The 17850-nt window shown below is 38.1% G+C and overlaps 1 protein-coding gene across 5 annotated transcripts in view; it reads left to right on the forward strand.

Moving 5' to 3' along the window:
- The window catches only part of sun1a (Sad1 and UNC84 domain containing 1a), a 31225-nt gene that overhangs the window by 5300 nt on the left and 8075 nt on the right, over positions 1-17850 (forward strand). For 2 of the 5 annotated variants that reach the window (XM_079852194.1, XM_079852195.1), the window contains exons 2-11: positions 4389-4565; positions 6231-6439; positions 6567-6593; positions 7238-7465; positions 7754-7858; positions 10117-10248; positions 11626-11706; positions 13743-13791; positions 15690-15745; positions 15847-15989. In XM_079852194.1, coding sequence (XP_079708320.1) covers positions 4462-4565; positions 6231-6439; positions 6567-6593; positions 7238-7465; positions 7754-7858; positions 10117-10248; positions 11626-11706; positions 13743-13791; positions 15690-15745; positions 15847-15989 — 1134 coding nt within the window. In that variant the 5' untranslated portion in view covers positions 4389-4461. The remainder of the gene's footprint in view (positions 1-4388; positions 4566-6230; positions 6440-6566; positions 6594-7237; positions 7466-7753; positions 7859-10116; positions 10249-11625; positions 11707-13742; positions 13792-15689; positions 15746-15846; positions 15990-17850) is intronic. The other 3 variants (XM_079852196.1, XM_079852197.1, XM_079852198.1) reach the window with 3 other exon arrangements.

Genomic DNA, 17850 nt, shown 5'->3' on the forward strand with positions numbered 1-17850 from the left:
ACGAGATAAAAAGAAATCGGTTAAATTGCAAAAGTAAATCTAACGTGCTGTAATGATATTTGCTTCCATTTTTCCAAACTTGGCTAAAATTGCATTTTACAAGTAAGAGATCGCTGAAAATTCCCAGGCTACAAATTGAGTTCTTCGTGGATGTGAAAATGCTTTTTACAAGTTGCAATTACGGTAATTCCGACATAGCATGAACACACCTCTAGGATCTGGTGGAAGGAGCTGCACGTATCTGCATGTGTGTGCTTAAGGTTTTTGAGAGATGACTGGTGATTTATTGGCAAAAATCTGACTCTTTTGATTTGGAAGGAAAAATCGCTTAAAACGAAAGATGATCCATAAGAGAAAGTGGCATTAGTCAGCTTGATTGTAACTAGTTGTCAAATGTCACGTTAGATGATTTGATATTGAAGTTGTCAATGCCATGTGACCACAAGCATTTGTTGTGTAGACACTGACATCAACATGCAGGTGGCAGAGCACATCTAAAGTTCAGTTAAAATGCAAACTTTGTTCCGTTTGTAAATTTTATTTATTTTTTTATTTAATGTTAAATATATTGTTGGGGGGTAACAGTTTAGGACCCAAGGAGCAGATGTTTGAAAGACGACCCAGAGTCAGAATTATAATAAATTGAAGAAAAGTTTTACTGAAGATAGTTTGCAGTTTCATCAGCAGAAGTCAGCTTCAAGACTCACACAGGAGTTCGTAGGCCGCCCCGCTTACAGTTACAAAGATCACAGCAGTTATACCCTTCACCAAGGTCTAAGCTACGTCCTTGCTTCAGGTTGCAGTTTCTGATTGGCTAAGAAAAAGATAAACATAGTAATTTTCCACACATATACAGATAGACTGAATCATATCTCCATCGATTATGCAGCTGACACTCAGACCCTGAAGTTAGGCACGTCGTGACCTTCCAGGTCGCAGATTTGGGTTGCTTGGCGCCAGCATGTCCCGAACAACAACTCAGTCAATCTCCAATGATGCCAGTGGTTCCTTAACCTATAACCAAGAAGACTAACACACACACCGACACACAGCTTTTCCAAGGTTGAATTTGACCAGGCTCTAACTATAAACAGGAGAGTCTTCTCTAAACATCAAGATAATACATTCTTTCTCTTAAGGATAGGACACTTTAGTCTAACTGGAAAGTAAGGCTTTAACAAAGAAATGGTCCCTTAAACCAGTGGTTCTCAAACCTGTCCTGAAGGACATTGCACGTTTTCTTTGTCTCCCTATTAAAACACACCTGATTCAACTCATCAGCTCATTATCACATGGGTTAATGAGCTGATGAGTTGAATCAGGTGTGTTTGATTAGGGAGTTTTTTTTTTACATACCTTTAGAACAACCGAATCAAGCCCAGTTTTTTTTGTGTGGATAATGTAGAAAAAGTGACAATTTTATTCCACTGAGATGAAAGGAACCATTTTTTTTAATTAAAGAAAAGTCGCTTGCCTTGGGGTCGTACTGATCCCAATGCAAAAATGAGGGTTAAAGATCTTTCTCAAACAAAACATCTTTCCATATTTCATTTCTGGAAGCCATACTAAATAAGCAAGCATTGTTACTGCATTTATTTCAAATACAGACATTAGAGAATACAGGAAAGGAACATTTCAGTAATCACACTGGTAACTTCTATAACAAAGTAAAATCTCTCAAGCCTAGAGAAGTCATTCAATTCATTTGATATTTAGAAGGAAAAATATTGATGAATACCTTGATTAATCACTCATTAGATATAGGCTACATTGAACCAGCAGTGGATTCCAAAATATATAATTATTTTCCCTCTAATTAATAGCTCGTTTAAGTAATATCTTGACTTTACAGCTAAAATTTAAGTCCGAAATGAGTCACTGTCATAGAATGCAATTTTTTTTTTTTTTTTTACGTATTCTTGCCAATGCATCAAAATTGTCACAGTCATTCTGGCAATTAAAAAAATTCAACTGAATTCACAACAATAGTTTGTTAGACTGTTTAAACATTCAGAAAACCAGCATTCGCATAAATAGCCTAAGGCATAAAAACAACTAGCCAGTGAATAACAGATCTGTTAACTAACCTGAAATGCACTCGCACTGACCCTGGATCAGCAGAACATCATCATTGCTCAGTCCTGCATGTCACTGCGCGGTGTAAACCGTAATGTGTCTCGGCTGATCACATGATTGGATCACCAGAGATTAATAGCAGGTGTAAACTGGGTCTGACTCTGGATTTCCTCCTTTTTTAGCAGTTGTACAGATGCAATTCGTCCCACGTTCAAATTACAGTGATGCACCTATAAAATGGATAGATGGCGACAGAGGTAATGAGGGAGGGACAGGGAATGTTTAGTGTCTCACATGTCACGTATACAGGAGATAAACACAGGAAGTAGAGCAAGCCTTTTTAATTCGCTTGATCCCTCCAGAGCTCCTTGTGCCTGAGTGCGTGCAGATTTTTTCCATGGGATGACCAGTGACGACTCGTGGGATCTGGAGAGCTGGGGCTGGACTATACTGTGTGTTCTTTTTTTCTTTTTTCTGTGTTTGAATATATATATATATATATATATATATATATATATATATATATATATATATATATATATATATATATATATATATATATAGCATAAAGCATTAAAGCATTAGCCAGAATCCTAGCCAAGTGCTGTTTTTGTACAGTTAATTTAAGGCTGGAACTGGTAAGCTGAAGTTAATTCTACATTGTCAGGTTACTGTTTAGCATGTTTTGCTCAGCAGCTGCTGTCTGAATGGCCTTTGTCATACTGTCAGACCTCAAGCATTAAGCAGAACTGCTCCAAAGTTCACAGACTTGAATGCTTGGATTGTTCCTAGAGAGATTGCAGTTGCTTCTGCCCACAGCTAGTGGAAAATGACCAGACCATTGTGTATTTAATTTTAAGTGTATTGCTTTGATTTCTTGTTAAGTGCGTTGTTTAGGCTACAGGTTTGGAGTTCATTTTCTCTGTCTTCAGCTTTTTTATGGTGTTCATCAGCTGTTCTGTTCTGCCCAATCAGAAGGTTTAACCTATGGAGTCTAAGGGGGTTTCTGGGCCCTGGAGATGTTTTGACATGTCCTGACATTTGTGCTTATTTCTAACATTTTCCTGACTAAAGTCTGATTACAATGTTCAGCATAAACTCTATATTTCACATTATTGTAGCATTCTTCACTCTATAAATTAACCATACACTGATTTTTGATAAATATATTAAATGCGATCACAAATTGAGTTTTCTTTCAAGGATTGTTGCACTTGCATTTGTCTTTGTGGGGAAATGTAAAAAATTTGTTGACATATGACCACTCGTTTCATGTATATCTCTCTGCGCTTTGACACAAGGACAGAGACCATCTCTTGTCTAATATCATTGTTTTCTCCTGATGTTAAGCAACTTGTTGTAAAAGGTCTGAAGAGCAAATATCTTCCACAGGTGCAAGACATTTAGGATATATTTGATGATGCACTGCCAGTAAAGTGAAACTAAATTACCGGCATGTGGGAAGTGCGCTTTACAAATAAACTTGACCAGCCTTACCAAGTCTAATAACAAGCAAAAAACTGTTAAATAGAATTTGATGTGCAAGTAAAAAAAGGAATCTGGCTTACAGTGTTTCTACTTTACTAGAGTAAAGGATCCCATGTAGTAATTAAAAATGAAATGAAAGAAAGAAATGTTTATATTCCCCCTCCAGAAATGAGTGAGACGTGAGTGAAGATTTTGCAAAAGAAATGAGATTCTATGTCTGGTAGAATAAATCATAGAATAGGCTATTGTTACGTTCGTGGAAAATCATGTGACCAGATCACAAAACAGAATACAAAGCCATCAAATGGCTGGAATTCTCATGTACTTCTCTTATTCGGCAGGAATTTAAATGTTTCCATGGTTGCGACTGATTTAACATTTATTTGCAACCTATATTTCTTTTGTAAACAAAGCTTTGTGCTTCACTGTCGTAATATTCATGTTTTGGTGTAACGTGCATGCAGAGAAAGAATGTGATTTCCATAGATGATAAAAGATAATTTGGTGGGAAAGCACAGAAAAAGTTGAGCATTTTTATCATGTAGCCTAGTTATATGTTTGCTTGGTGAATTTGTGATTCTTTTGCTGTCATAGGTGATATGCAATTGTAATGCAGGTGACAGACCTGGAACTATTTCATAGCTGTGTGTATAATAAATGAATAATTGCACACCTTAGAATATTTGTCCACCATTCATAATCGAGCATTAAACGTATACCAGTATATAATGCATACCAGATTTCATTGTATAATTGCTACTGTTCTGTAGTAGCTGATTTTAGTCAACATCCTTTTTTTTCCTTTACCTTTTTTTCCCTCTCAGTTCCAGCTACTCCTCTTCAGTGCTAGACTTTGAGAGCGAGCTCAGGATTGGGCCCGTCTACGAGTCACCCAGGATGTCCAGACGCAGTCTCCGTCTGCACACCACAACGAGTCAATATGGAGACGACAGTTTGCTTGACTCGGCACTCCTCCACAGCGCCGCCTACAGCCGCGATAAGTGAGTACAGTTTGCACATGAAAATCAGCTGTGGATTTAGCAAGAGGATGTAATTTTTAATGTTGACAAAAGTTTAGAGGAAAAGACATCAATGATCAACTAAATTTGGAGAAGATGCAGAGAAAAGTTACAATTTAAATTACATTAAGTTTTTCTAGTTGCTTAGTTTATTTCTCTTGGAGCTTAAAGGCTGGAATTCACTATATGCCTTTTAAAATCTGAACAGATTTTAAAGGGGTTATGAATTGAGAAATAAAAATGTCCTTGATCTTTTGACATGTAAGAGTTTTACTGTAAAAACATTCTGTAAGTCCAAAAACGGCTTTTATTGAAACCAAGCTCAGAAAACCAGCTTGTTTGGAATTGTCACATTATGACGTAATAGTGCGACAAAGACCGCTTCTGCAGAATCAAATCAACGCCTACTTCTACATCTTTGCGTCATTGGCCCTGCCCACTGGAACGCGCTGTTTACTGTGTGACAGTGTAAACACCGAATTAATTTCTCTTTCTCTTCTTTTTGAGCTTGACTGGACACGTGCATACAAAATTATGTCAAAATGCCTGTCTCTGAGAGTATCCTCATAAACAGTCAGTTATGTGTTGTAAACAATTGTGAAAGAAAACGGTGCATATTATATTGGATCTGTGCAACAAGAAATAAAGAGAATCACTTTTGTAGCTTTAACAAAGATAAATTGTATTATATTTAACTTATACAGTGAAGCCTATGTGGTTATTTTACATTTGATTGACTGTACCTGAATACGGTTAGATTTACCGGAAAAACAAATCACTGCTTATTTCATTTGTATCTTTGTTCTATTGTATTTATCTATGCTTGTTGTTTGTCAAATGCACTACCCTACAAAATCACCTCAATCATCCTTGGATGTTTGATTCTTTACAAAAAGAGATCTGGTGAAATTGTCATATCGCAGAAAAACAAAATATCGCAATGTCAGTTGTTTTCCAATATTATGCAGCACTACTAGGCAATGTATGCATCATACTCTTGCCAATTTTGCAAGTTGATACTGAGGAAAAACTCAGCATCATATGCTAAGCGACTGAGTGTCACACACTAAATGTCTCCAATCCGCACATAACAATCTCAAGCGACTCATTGCTAGGAGATGCATGACCGATGAAAATAAACATGTAGGCTATGTACAGGAGCTGAATGGAGTTGATGTGTTGTATTGGGTCATGAAAAAAACAAGTGCATTTGGGTGCGGCCATGATCATAATGGCCTGTACAGATTGCAACAGGAGTTGGAGGTGAATTTCATTAAGTTAAGAAAGGTGTGTGTCAGACTTTGATGCGCGTTCTAAAATTGGCTCAAAATGTAATATTTGGTAATCCCTAATTGGATGAAATCATAGTCTGAGTCTTAAAATCTCAGTCTGTGCCCATCATACGCTACAAAATACGCAGACTTTTATTTTGACTGTGAGAGCACAGCAGAATTATGAGTGACTAAAGTATTATAGCGTTTAAATGGTGTAATATATATTTCACATTAGCTTTATATCGACCATCAAAAAAATTCATTAATATAAAGACATATTTCGGTTCTGTGAGCATATGAATATTGTACACTTATTTCAAGCTTCAATTTATCTATATTTTTGCTTCTCTAATTCTGTCTCTTTCTATTGTAGGACTCTGAGCAGAAGAGCTTATCACACTGTTTCAGGGTCAACACAGATTGTTCAAACACCAAGGTCTGCCTCAACGTCAATCCTCCAAGGACATTACAGCACCATCAACAGCACCATCAACAGCTGTGCGCCCAGTGATGCCTCTCTGCTGTCCTCTCTGCTAGATGAGTCCTCTATACAGGAACGCACTGTAGTTGACAGCTTCTGGGGTCAGTGCCAGCAGACCTTCGTGATCACCCCAATGTTATACTCTGAGTTTAAATGAACTGAGATTGATGGACAGCTGAAGCATTGATTTGTGAATTTATTTTTTGTTTATTTTTTGTTTAATATTAGGTTTGGACGAAGACCGTGACATCGAGGGTAAGTGTGTTCTCCAGCTGAATGCATACTCTTAGATCAGAGTAACAGTTTGGTGAAACAGTTAAAGTCATTTCTTTTCTTTTCTTTTGAGAAGTAGGTTAACATTAGCCTATAAACATAAAGACAGACCATGAGTTCATATAATGTTTTTAGTAATGTGCTTCTATTGAAGTGATGGATCGATGGATGGATGAAAGATGGAAAAATAGAGGGCTGGTGGATGGAAAAATAGAGGGATGGATTGTAGATCAATAGAAAGATAGAGGTATGGGTGGCGGATGGATGGATAGATAGAGGGATGGATGTAGGGATGGATGGTGAATTAAAAGAGATGGATGATGGTAAGATAGAGGGGTGGATGGGAAGATGGAGGGATGGAAAGAGGATTGGTTGGTAGAGGAATGGATAGTAGATGAATAGAAAGATGGAGGGATGGTAGATGGAATGAAAGATGGATGGAAAGAAGGATGGTGGAGGGAGGGATAAAAGGTTGGAGGGATAGATGGAGAGAGAGGAATAGATCTTGGAATTAGTAGTTCGTTGATCAATATAGCTTTTTTTTTCTTCTTCATAAAGTAGTTTAATGTTGTGTTTTTTATCTTGTGGTTGGTTTTGGTTGAACTAGTTTTGGATTTTTATTTCAGACCAAACTATCATTGCGCACCACAGCACAGTGGAGGCCAAAACACAGACTTCTACAGCACAGAACGGCTACTTCTGCAAAGACTGCCCCATCACCTCTCCCTCCAAGAACAACAGTTTCCTTCATGATGCTCCTGGGCATCAGGCGTCGTTGACGGAGAAACCCAGCACAGCTTCCTTTCCAAACACTACATTGTACTGCAGGGACAATAATCGCAGATACAAGCCAGGTGAGTGTTTGAAAATCCACTATAAAGTAATCTTTTACACACCTGCAGTGTAAGAGTATTTCTGTCCCCCTTTTTCTGGTCATTTCAAGCACATTACATTGTGGGTATACAGTATTCATGTGTTCCTAATGTAGTGCAAACTCAACTGTCTGTCACATCCATGTCATCAGGTTTTTCCTGGTGTCTGAAAACGCGCCTTTCTTTGGTTGCTTCTTTGATAAGATGTCTGTTATAACTTATAAGTAATATTGAAGGAAACGAGCAGGCTTGACTTCATTGTGTCCACAGGGCTACTGGGGATGTTGTCTGAGATGTGCCTTCATAGCAGCAGGCGAATTGCTGCATTTGTGGTGTACATATGCACACTGCTTATGCAGATGGCTCTACTCAAAGGTATCAGCCTTTTAGTCTGGTGTTCACCTCTGTAGTTTGTGGTGTTTCTCACTGGATGGTTTATGCCTGTTTGGGAATCTTTCACCTGTTTGCAAACATGTTTCACTGTCAGGACATAAAACTAACTGAGGTGCACCATGCCGAACCCCCCCCCCCCCCCCCCCCCCAAAAAAAAAAAACATTTCTTATGATCCACTTGAAGTGTTGGTGTTTTTCCCTGTTGTTTGAATCGACTGCTCTCCCTCGTGCTACGTCACGCCCATTTTCAGATGCGGAAGTAAAATTTTCTCACAAAAACGACTCCAGAAGCCACTGTAGCGTATTTATACGTTTTTTTTTTTTTAAGGAAAATCTAGTTCCTACATTATTTTTCTATACATTGACTTGTTGGGTCTTCTAACCTGCAAGATGCTCTTTAAAGGTGCACCATGCCGAATCCCCCCCCCCCCAAAAAAACATTTCTTATGATCCACTTGAAGTGTTGGTGTTTAGACAATTTTTTTTTTTTTTGGCTTTGCCTGGGGCATTTTTGGACTACCAGTGGGCGTGTAGCCCCAGCCAATAACGAGGCACGATGCGGGTGAGGACGTGACTTTATCGCCTGTGTCTTAAGCTCAGAATCTCCGTTTAGTTCTCCTGTCTCAACCAAAAAACAATTTGCTAATGCTGCAATTGCCTCATTGACTGCTATCTGTAACTTGACTGATTAATAAACATTGTAATTACGTTTTTATGACGACCCGTAATTGTTTATTTGCGAGCTAGACTGAAGGTGGCTAAACTTGCTCACAAATTGCAAAATTTCTGCATAGTGCGCCTTTAACAGTTTTTATGGTTTTCACTAGTTTCTTCACTTTAATAGGGACATTTTACACCTCTGTAGAGATCAAGAGGATAGGAAACTCTTGTCTAATCTCACGGTTTCACTTTCATGGCCAAGTAGACACTCTGAACCATTATAAAGTCCACTTCCTAGCATTCAGTGTGCACAACCACCTTAGGCCAGAAACATTTAATGCAAGTACATGTGCTCACGTGAAGTCTGCAAAATTGCAAACATGGTCTGATTGTACATGCTTTAATGTAGTGACATATCAGTGCTCAAGGGGGTGAAAATAAAAAAAATGTGAGTTTTTCACAAAAATGTGTTGTGTAAACCTGAGATTTAATTATTTATTTTTTTTGTCATGAAAATAGCCACAGAAGCTGACATGGCATTGAAAAACAAAAACAAAACTCAAGGGGGCGATAGTTACCTTCAAATGTCTGTCTAGAATCCTTTTGTGTTCATGTACTTGCATAGTTTGTTTTGGGACTTGGACATGTATTAGGCTATATACTGTACTGAGCTTGGGGACATGCAGAGAGTTCCACAGGGGCTCAAATGTAAAATAGGGTAGGGTGGGGGGGGTGGGGGGGTTCAAAAGTTTGGACGCATTACTCTTTTTAATGTTTTTAAAAGTCTCTTATGCTCATCAAGCCTGCATTTATTTGGTCAAAATACAGAAAAAACAGTAATATTATGAAATATTACTGCAATTTAAAATAATGGTTTTCTATTTTAATATACTTTGATGTAAAAAGTTTTGTACCAATATACACTACCGTTCAAAAGTTTTGTAATTTTCTTTCTTTTTTTGAAAGAAATTAATACTTTTATTCAGTAAGGATGTGCTAATTATCGTTGTTTGAGAGGGGCACTTTTGATTAATTTTGAAAAGGGGCTTGAGCAACCAAAGCACAACCCAACCCAACCCCCCCGACTGAGCTACTCTCTGTATGCATGAAAAGCAACCTATTGGGGAGAGATGTTCTCCACAACCACTGTCACTCGCTCTCTGTTCGGTCATTGTGATTTTGCTGCGTTAGAGATATACCTTGATTTAATATCTTTTGTTGATCCTGGAACGACGTTCCTGTCCAAAAACAGTCTTGACCCCTATCCCTAAACCTAACCCTACCCATAACTTATCCCTAAAATTAGAGGTGAATAAGATAATGATAGGTGAATAAGAATGGTGTAGGAGCCCCTAACCCTTGTTGTAAGCCTAAACTTCACATAAACTGTAAAACTATCCATCAAATCTGATTGGTTGATAGTAATGTTGTTCCAGGATCAACAAGGATGGTGATTCAGGAACATGTTTTACTTGGTGAAATCACATTCACAATCTCGATCCAGAGTCTCTCCAGACAGCTCCATCAGTTTGACCATCAAACCTTATGTGTTGGTTTAATATCAGTCTATATTTCTCCAGGCCTGCTGTTATCAGTGTTTCACTGGTTTGTGCGGGTGTGTAATGGAGTTGCTCGCTTCACAGCCACTGCGCTGAAGAAGACACTGCAGTCTGTTCAGCAGAAGAGAGCTACAAATGGCTGTATTAACAGAGGTATTGATTTTTCAGACCCTCTGGTGACTGGATTATGTTCACTTAACCTAAATATTGTGCACACTGTACAAGCAACCAGAACCGTCATCTTAAAGAACCCGCACTCTTAAAGGTGTAACACATTTTGCTCTTGATATCACACCAATTAATTTCAAGAGAAAATTATTCATTTAGGGAATTTTGAGGCGCTTTTTTCTGGGTTTCATAGAAATGTTGCATTGGTGCAGCAAACGATTACAGGAACGCTTCTAAATCATGAACTGCTGGACCGGGGCTTGTTTGAGACTAGGAAAATACTCTGTAAAATATTTGTCTACCTTAAAATTTTCAGTTTAATAGTCTGGTCCTCAAAGCAAATGCAATTGAGGAGCCCTGATGTAAATGGCCCCTTTCTGGTATCCTTGCAGGCATCATGCAAAGGTTACCGGCTTTTCGTCGTCTTGAAATTGAAGTTGCGATAATGGATATAACCGTGCGTAACCCAGGTTAGTAAGTGGTTTTTATCACCGTGTTGAAGTCACCCTAAAGGTGAAGTGTATCTTTGTCACTTGTGGCATTGAATAGAACTTAAATGTTTTCAAACATACCGAACACCACAGAGGCCATTTTGTTATTTAATGGCACAACACCAGTGTTCACATTAGTACCCTTAGTAAAAATGACCATCACTTTTTCATTTTTATATCTGTTCTTAGGAAGTGCAATATATAGCACTTTCCACGAATTAATACGTTTATCCAAAATTTAAGATCTCTACAAAATAAGTGATTTGTGTTCCCTTTTCTTAGTGCAATGACATCGATATAACTTATTTTATATATGCCTAGAGCGCAGTTATTTTACTTTATTTTTTGTAAATCTCACATTATTGATGGTTAAGCCAATGTAATGCTGCTAATCTAGTAGCATTAACTTTTTGATCGTTACTTACAACCATGTGGGCTGTAACTCGTTTTTCCGCATCTTTTCCGAGTTAAAAAAAATCCCTGAACACTTGCTTTAAATCGGTTTCTGGTTGAGGAATCCATGTGACAATCACTTTTAGGTTTTACCCATCAGCAATCCCATGGTGCCTTGGGGTATGCTGAGCAGCCGTTTCCTGATAAACCTTTCTCACCCTCTCTCACTCCTTTAACAGGCCGCTTTAGTCTCCACATCTCTTCCATGGTGTTTGACCGCCTACATCCACTATAACCTTAAACTTTTTTTTCCCTGCAGATGTTCTGCGTAGCATGATTACACTGGGCGTAAACAAATGCGCCTCTCCACTGAGCACTGCCTTGGTTACATGCAAATCTCTGGAGGGATGCAGAGAGACTGGTACAGAACTCTTGGTTTTATCTAATGTTTGTTTGTTCTCTTTCTGATCCGTCATAGGCAATGAGAAATACTACAGCAGTATGAGTGTTAAAGAGGTAGTGCTGCAAAAGGAGCAGCCAAAGTTCAGCGGCATACTGTGTAAGTACACATTCTTTTCTTTCAGATATTTTTCCAATTTTTCCAGATATTGATTTACAATTAAAAATGAATCAAAAACATAATTGTAATCAGTGCATCAAAATGCCTATGCTTTTCACATGATTTTTTTTTACACAATCAGCCGCTTATGTGATTCCAATTCAATTATAGGTGATTGAGTAATATACTGCCATGCAAATTGGATCCCTTACCCTGGAAAATAAATCAGTGTAGATATAATATAGTTTAATCCAACCTCAGAAAGCCACGCTTACTGTGCATCCACATTGGTAACTGATTGTTTAAATGCTACCTTAGAAGGTAGATGCCTAGACAGGCTCACTAGGTTGTGTAGCAAAGCCAGTTGTATACCCTCATGTATAATGATAGTGATGCAATAAATGAATGTAGATATCACAGGCTCAGTGTTTGCACACTAAACACTGTTACAGCCTTTTTTAAAATGCCTACAGTGGTGGACATCATTGGATGAAGACAGCAGCAAAAGAAGTAGAACTTAAGCCTACATATTATTCATTTTCAACCGTACACTGATCCTAACAGGTGATGACTGCAAAAGGAAGCAGAATTTTGCAACGGACTCTCAGTCTTCCCAGGAACAGAAGCCTGTAGGGACTTTATGGTGGCTCATAGTTTTTACAGGTTATATGCTCATCACTTCTTACCCTCAATCTGGGTCCTTCCAAGAGCTTCTGGTTTGGAAATGGTGGGCAAGCCAGTTAATGCTGCTGTGAACTCCTTCCCCGCATTAATGTCTTTCAGGTTGTGGTCAGGGCAGTTTGTTCCCTAGCAGTTGTGGGTTTGTCCTGGTGAAGAGCTTTCAGACGTGCTTGCATGGCTATTTTTGCCCCCCCCCCACCCCTTTTTTTTTTTTCTTCTTTCTGTGGCTCTATTGCTCTGATTCCATTTGGGACTTACCTGCTTGTTGACTCGGTGTAATTAGAACTTTCCTTTTCAGTTTTGCTCTCAGGACCATATTAATTTATTTGAGGGATTTACTTGTGCTGTTACCCCCTTCAACCCCTTTGCTGTTTTTAGGTGGAGTGTCTTTCTTAACATGCACCTCATGTTGTTGTTGTTTTTCAGCCTTATTCAATACTACATATGCCAAAGATTTATGTGCAATAGAGATTTTATTTACAGATACAATGGGGTCCAAAATCTGACATGACAAACGAACCCCCTCCAGTTTAAAGCTGGAAATATTTTTTTTAAATTTATATTTAAAACATGCGACAAAATGAGATTCAACATGCTGTTGAAGTCAGTACTCAAATGTAAGCAAATTAGTGATATTGAGCTAATGATTTTTTTAAAAAAACAGACGGACTAAATGGATTTTCTTCAATTGAAGCACAAGATACTCTTTAATATATATTTTTTTAATGCATGTTTGTCACATGGCAATTTTTCATCTTGTCTGTCCTTAATTGTAAACTGGCCCTTTTTTGCTGTTGTGCCTTTAAGACATTTATGTAAACATCCCTTTTGCATGTGAAATTCTCCACTTGCAGTGAGTTTGGTTTCATTTTGAACTGCCCCATCCCTTAATTTCAGCCTCTGTTTCAGAGCAAGATTTTTAATGACTGGATAGGGGCGGATGTTTTGAAGTTTAAGTATTTTCATAGTACAATGAACTCTTGTCATAAAATCAAGGTTGTGTGGGTGTAAATGTGTTTGTCACTTTTCCCTCAGACTACATTGACTTTGTCTTACCTTGTTTATTTAGGAAAATGCAAAATGGAAGTGTTTTCAATAGTCTCAAATATCTGGACCTTACAGTATATATAGCAGTATTACAGTATGTTTCATGTACTCTAATTTTAGGAGGCCTGTCTTTTTACAGGATGAATAATATTAAGTGCATAATCTGTGCAGTTTGTCATCTTTTTTCCAATCTCTTGTAAATGAGCATGACTTCCCGCTGTGCACCCTAACCCCAATCTGTGCTCTGGATTAGTGTACACACTTCACAGTCAGTCTTTACTCATGTTTTACTCTGTGTCTGTTTCCAGGGAGGATAACATCAGGAAGCGTCTTGTGGCTTGTCAATTTCTTTGCAAAGTAAGATTTGTTCGTTTTTCCCCCCCAAAAAAACAAATTTCTATAACTGTCAGTAGCCATGTTTCCATCCAAAGCTGCGAATTTAACTGATGCACAACTAGAATATTGCAAAAAAACATTCGCTATTTAAAGCACCGTTTCCATCCCATGTGTTCAAGAGAACAAAACCACTTTCTGGGTAATTGGTGCAAAATATCTGTAATAAAATTGGAAGTTGATATACACTCACCTAAAGGATTATTAGGAACACCTGTTCAATTTTTCATTAATGCAATTATCTAATCAACCAATCACATGGCAGTTGCTTCAATGCATTTAGGGGTGTGGTCCTGGTCAAGACAATCTCCTGAACTCCAAACTGAATGTCAGAATGGGAAAGAAAGGTGATTTAAGCAATTTTGAGCGTGGCATGGTTGTTGGTGCCAGACGGGCCGGTCTGAGTATTTCACAATCTGCTCAGTTACTGGGATTTTCACGCACAACCATTTCTAGGGTTTACAAAGAATGGTGTGAAAAGGGAAAAACATCCAGTATGCGGCAGTCCTGTGGGCGAAAATGCCTTGTTGATGCTAGAGGTCAGAGGAGAATGGGCCGACTGATTCAAGCTTGATAGAAGAGCAACTTTGACTGAAATAACCACTCGTTACAACCGAGGTATGCAGCAAAGCATTTGTGAAGCCACAACACGCACAACCTTGAGGCGGATGGGCTACAACAGCAGAAGACCCCACCGGGTACCACTCATCTCCACACAAATAGGAAAAAGAGGCAACAATTTGCACGAGCTCACCAAAATTGGACAGTTGAAGACTGGAAAAATGTTGCCTGGTCTGATGAGTCTCGATTTCTGTTGAGACATTCAGATGGTAGAGTCAGAATTTGGCGTAAACAGAATGAGAACATGGATCCATCATGCCTTGTTACCACTGTGCAGGCTGGTGGTGGTGGTGTAATGGTGTGGGGGATGTTTTTTTGGCACACTTTAGGCCCCTTAGTGCCAATTGGGCATCGTTTAAATGCCACGGCCTACCTGAGCATTGTTTCTGACCATGTCCATCCCTTTATGACCATCATGTACCCATCCTCTGATGGCTACTTCCAGCAGGATAATGCACCATGTCACAAAGCTCGAATCATTTCAAATTGGTTTCTTGATCATGACAATGAGTTCACTGTACTAAAATGGCCCCCACAGTCACCAGATCTCAACCCAATAGAGCATCTTTGGGATGTGGTGGAACGGGAGCTTCGTGCCCTGGATGTGCATCCCACAAATCTCCATCAACTGCAAGATGCTATCCTATCAATATGGGCCAACATTTCTAAAGAATGCTTTCAGCACCTTGAATCAATGCCACGTAGAATTAAGGCAGTTCTGAAGGCGAAAGGGGGTCAAACACAGTATTAGTATGGTGTTCCTAATAATCCTTTAGGTGAGTATATATATATATATATATATATATATATATATATATATATATATATATATATATATATATATATATATATATATATATATATATATATATATATATATATATATATATATATATATATATATATATATATATATATATATATAATTTTTTTTTTTTTTTTTTTTTAAAGCATTTTTTTATTTATTTAGGCGGATCTTGCCATTTTCAATCCACCTTTTTTTTTAGTAAATAATGTCCCAAAATGCGCATGAAAATAGGTGGATGGATCCATAGCTAGTGTCTAATGCATGTCCAGTCAGTGTGGTTATATAATGGACATTCATCATTTGATTTATTGTTAATGTAAAGCTTATTGTCAATTTAATAATTTCATATTTTGAGCAGTGGCCAAAACACTGCCAGTGTGTTGAAGTACAACGGGACTAACAAAATGTAACCTGTCACCATCTTCTCTTCCAGGTCTCTCCCTATGCTTTCAAAAGTCCTATTTCTTGTACCTTTCCTTCTGTTCTTCGGTGAGCATACCAAACTCTTTGTGACTGGCTATTGGTCTAAATGGAAATGAAATCCTGCATCCTCATCTTTCCACGTGTTTCTTCTGTGCTGTTCCTGATAGCTCTGTGCTACTGGGGGCCTTCTGGACTGGTGGCCATGCTGCCTGCTGCTAATGTGATGGAGTGGAGGGACTCATCCCATCTCACCCCTCCGATCATGGGCGACTCCGAGAAGGGACAAACTCCCACTGACACGGACTCTCAGGTAGTATTTAGCTTTCAAGGTATTACTTGTGTATTGTAGCTCGTTAAATAGAATTTACAAATAACAATATATTATTACTACACCCTTGCATTTAGTATACGCAGACCCATAAATATGCAAATTGGTCCCTGCCGCCATTTAATAACACAAGCTCTAACTATCCACTCACTCTACTTTACTTTACTGTAGTAAACACTGCACAATGGCAAGTGGAAATACTGGTTTAAAGGGTAACTCTCGCCAAAATGCAACCTAGGGTCTTTTTGTTAATCTACTCGAGGCAAAATTTCGTTTAAAAGCATAATTAGAATGGAAACGCCACTTAAGTTTGACCGTATTTTCGTTTTGGGTTAAATGCCTTGTGAATGGGAGTGAATGGGGCACTTTTATGATAGCATCAAAAATCGCTATTTTTAAAACACTAAGAAGGTTCAACACAACATGAAACTTTGCTCGAAGTATCACCAGGGGCTCTACACATGAACTCGAGCATTGAGAACATTGTTTGTGTACAAAGAGTTTACTAAAAAGAGAGATTTTGAACAACTCACTGTGTTTCCGTCCAGTCAAAAATAGTCGATCTCCGTAACAGGAAGGAGAGTAAAGATGGAAAGCTCCTAAAGGTTAGTTCAATATAAATTCACGGATAATTTGTTGTTTTCTCGTTAGTGAAAATCAATATTGACCTTGTATTTGAAAAAGGGTCCTCATATAAGAAACAATACTAAAATTCAGAGTCAGTTCATTCGCATTCGGAAATCGACTATTTTTGACTGTCAAAATGCCGGCGGACACAGCTACAGAGAGTTGTTCAAAATCTTTCTTTTTAGTAAACTCTCAACTTAAATGTTCTCAATGCTGGAGTTCATGTGTAGAGCCCTTGGTGATACTTCGAGCAAAGTTTCATGTTGTGTTGAGCCTCCTTAGTGTTTTAAAAATAGTGATTTTTGATGCTATCATAAAAGTGCCCCATTCACAAGGCATTTTAACCTAAAACGAAAATACAGTCAAACTTAAAAGTGGCGTTTCCATTCTAATTATGCTTTTAAACGAAAGTTTGCCTCGGGTAGATTAACAAAAAGAGCCTAGGTTGCATTTTGGCAAGACTTACCCTTTAATTCAGAAACTGAGGAAGAGTGAATTAAACAGGTTCGTTTACAATTCGTTGTATCAGAATTTTAACACGTTTTTTTGTATCACTCTCTACAACGTCAGACACATAATGGTAATTGATATGATTAGCCTTTTGCTTGACTGTTATCAAACAGCTAATAATGTTTCTAATGTTACACAAACCATGTTCCCATTTGCCATCTAACTAAAAATTAGTATCCTTAGAAACGCATTGAACAACTCGGAACGTTAGTGGAGAAAGACCTAGTTCATCATAACATCGTAATATACATCATATACATAATTCACCCACTATATTGCTAAATCTACCTGATTTTTCATAACAGAAAAATATACTGGGATAATCTTGCTTCTTGAGACTCCCCGCTTCGCAGCATAGTAATATGCTAAAGCCCGCCCACATTTGAGATGTGATTGGTAACATGTTTTTGAAGTTGAGCGTGCGATTTCAAACCGTGTTTTTGAGACTGTCTTTGGTAAACTGCAGTTTTAAGGAGAAAATACTCAGCAATGGTGTTGACTGACTTGACTTAAAGCATATTTAAAAAAAAAAAACACCACATAGGCATTTAATCAACATTAAAAACATGATATCCACCACAGGGGCTCTTGAACATTTAATGACATGTTAAAAAAAAATATAAATAAGAATATCAAAAGTGTAAAAGTTCAGCCAGGGGCCTGTCTTCTTGCCTCAGGTAGGGGTCCATCTCATCACAGTAGTAGG

This window comes from Squalius cephalus, assembly GCF_949319135.1.
Source record: "Squalius cephalus genome assembly, chromosome: 19".
In the NCBI taxonomy this organism is placed as follows: domain Eukaryota; kingdom Metazoa; phylum Chordata; class Actinopteri; order Cypriniformes; family Leuciscidae; genus Squalius; species Squalius cephalus.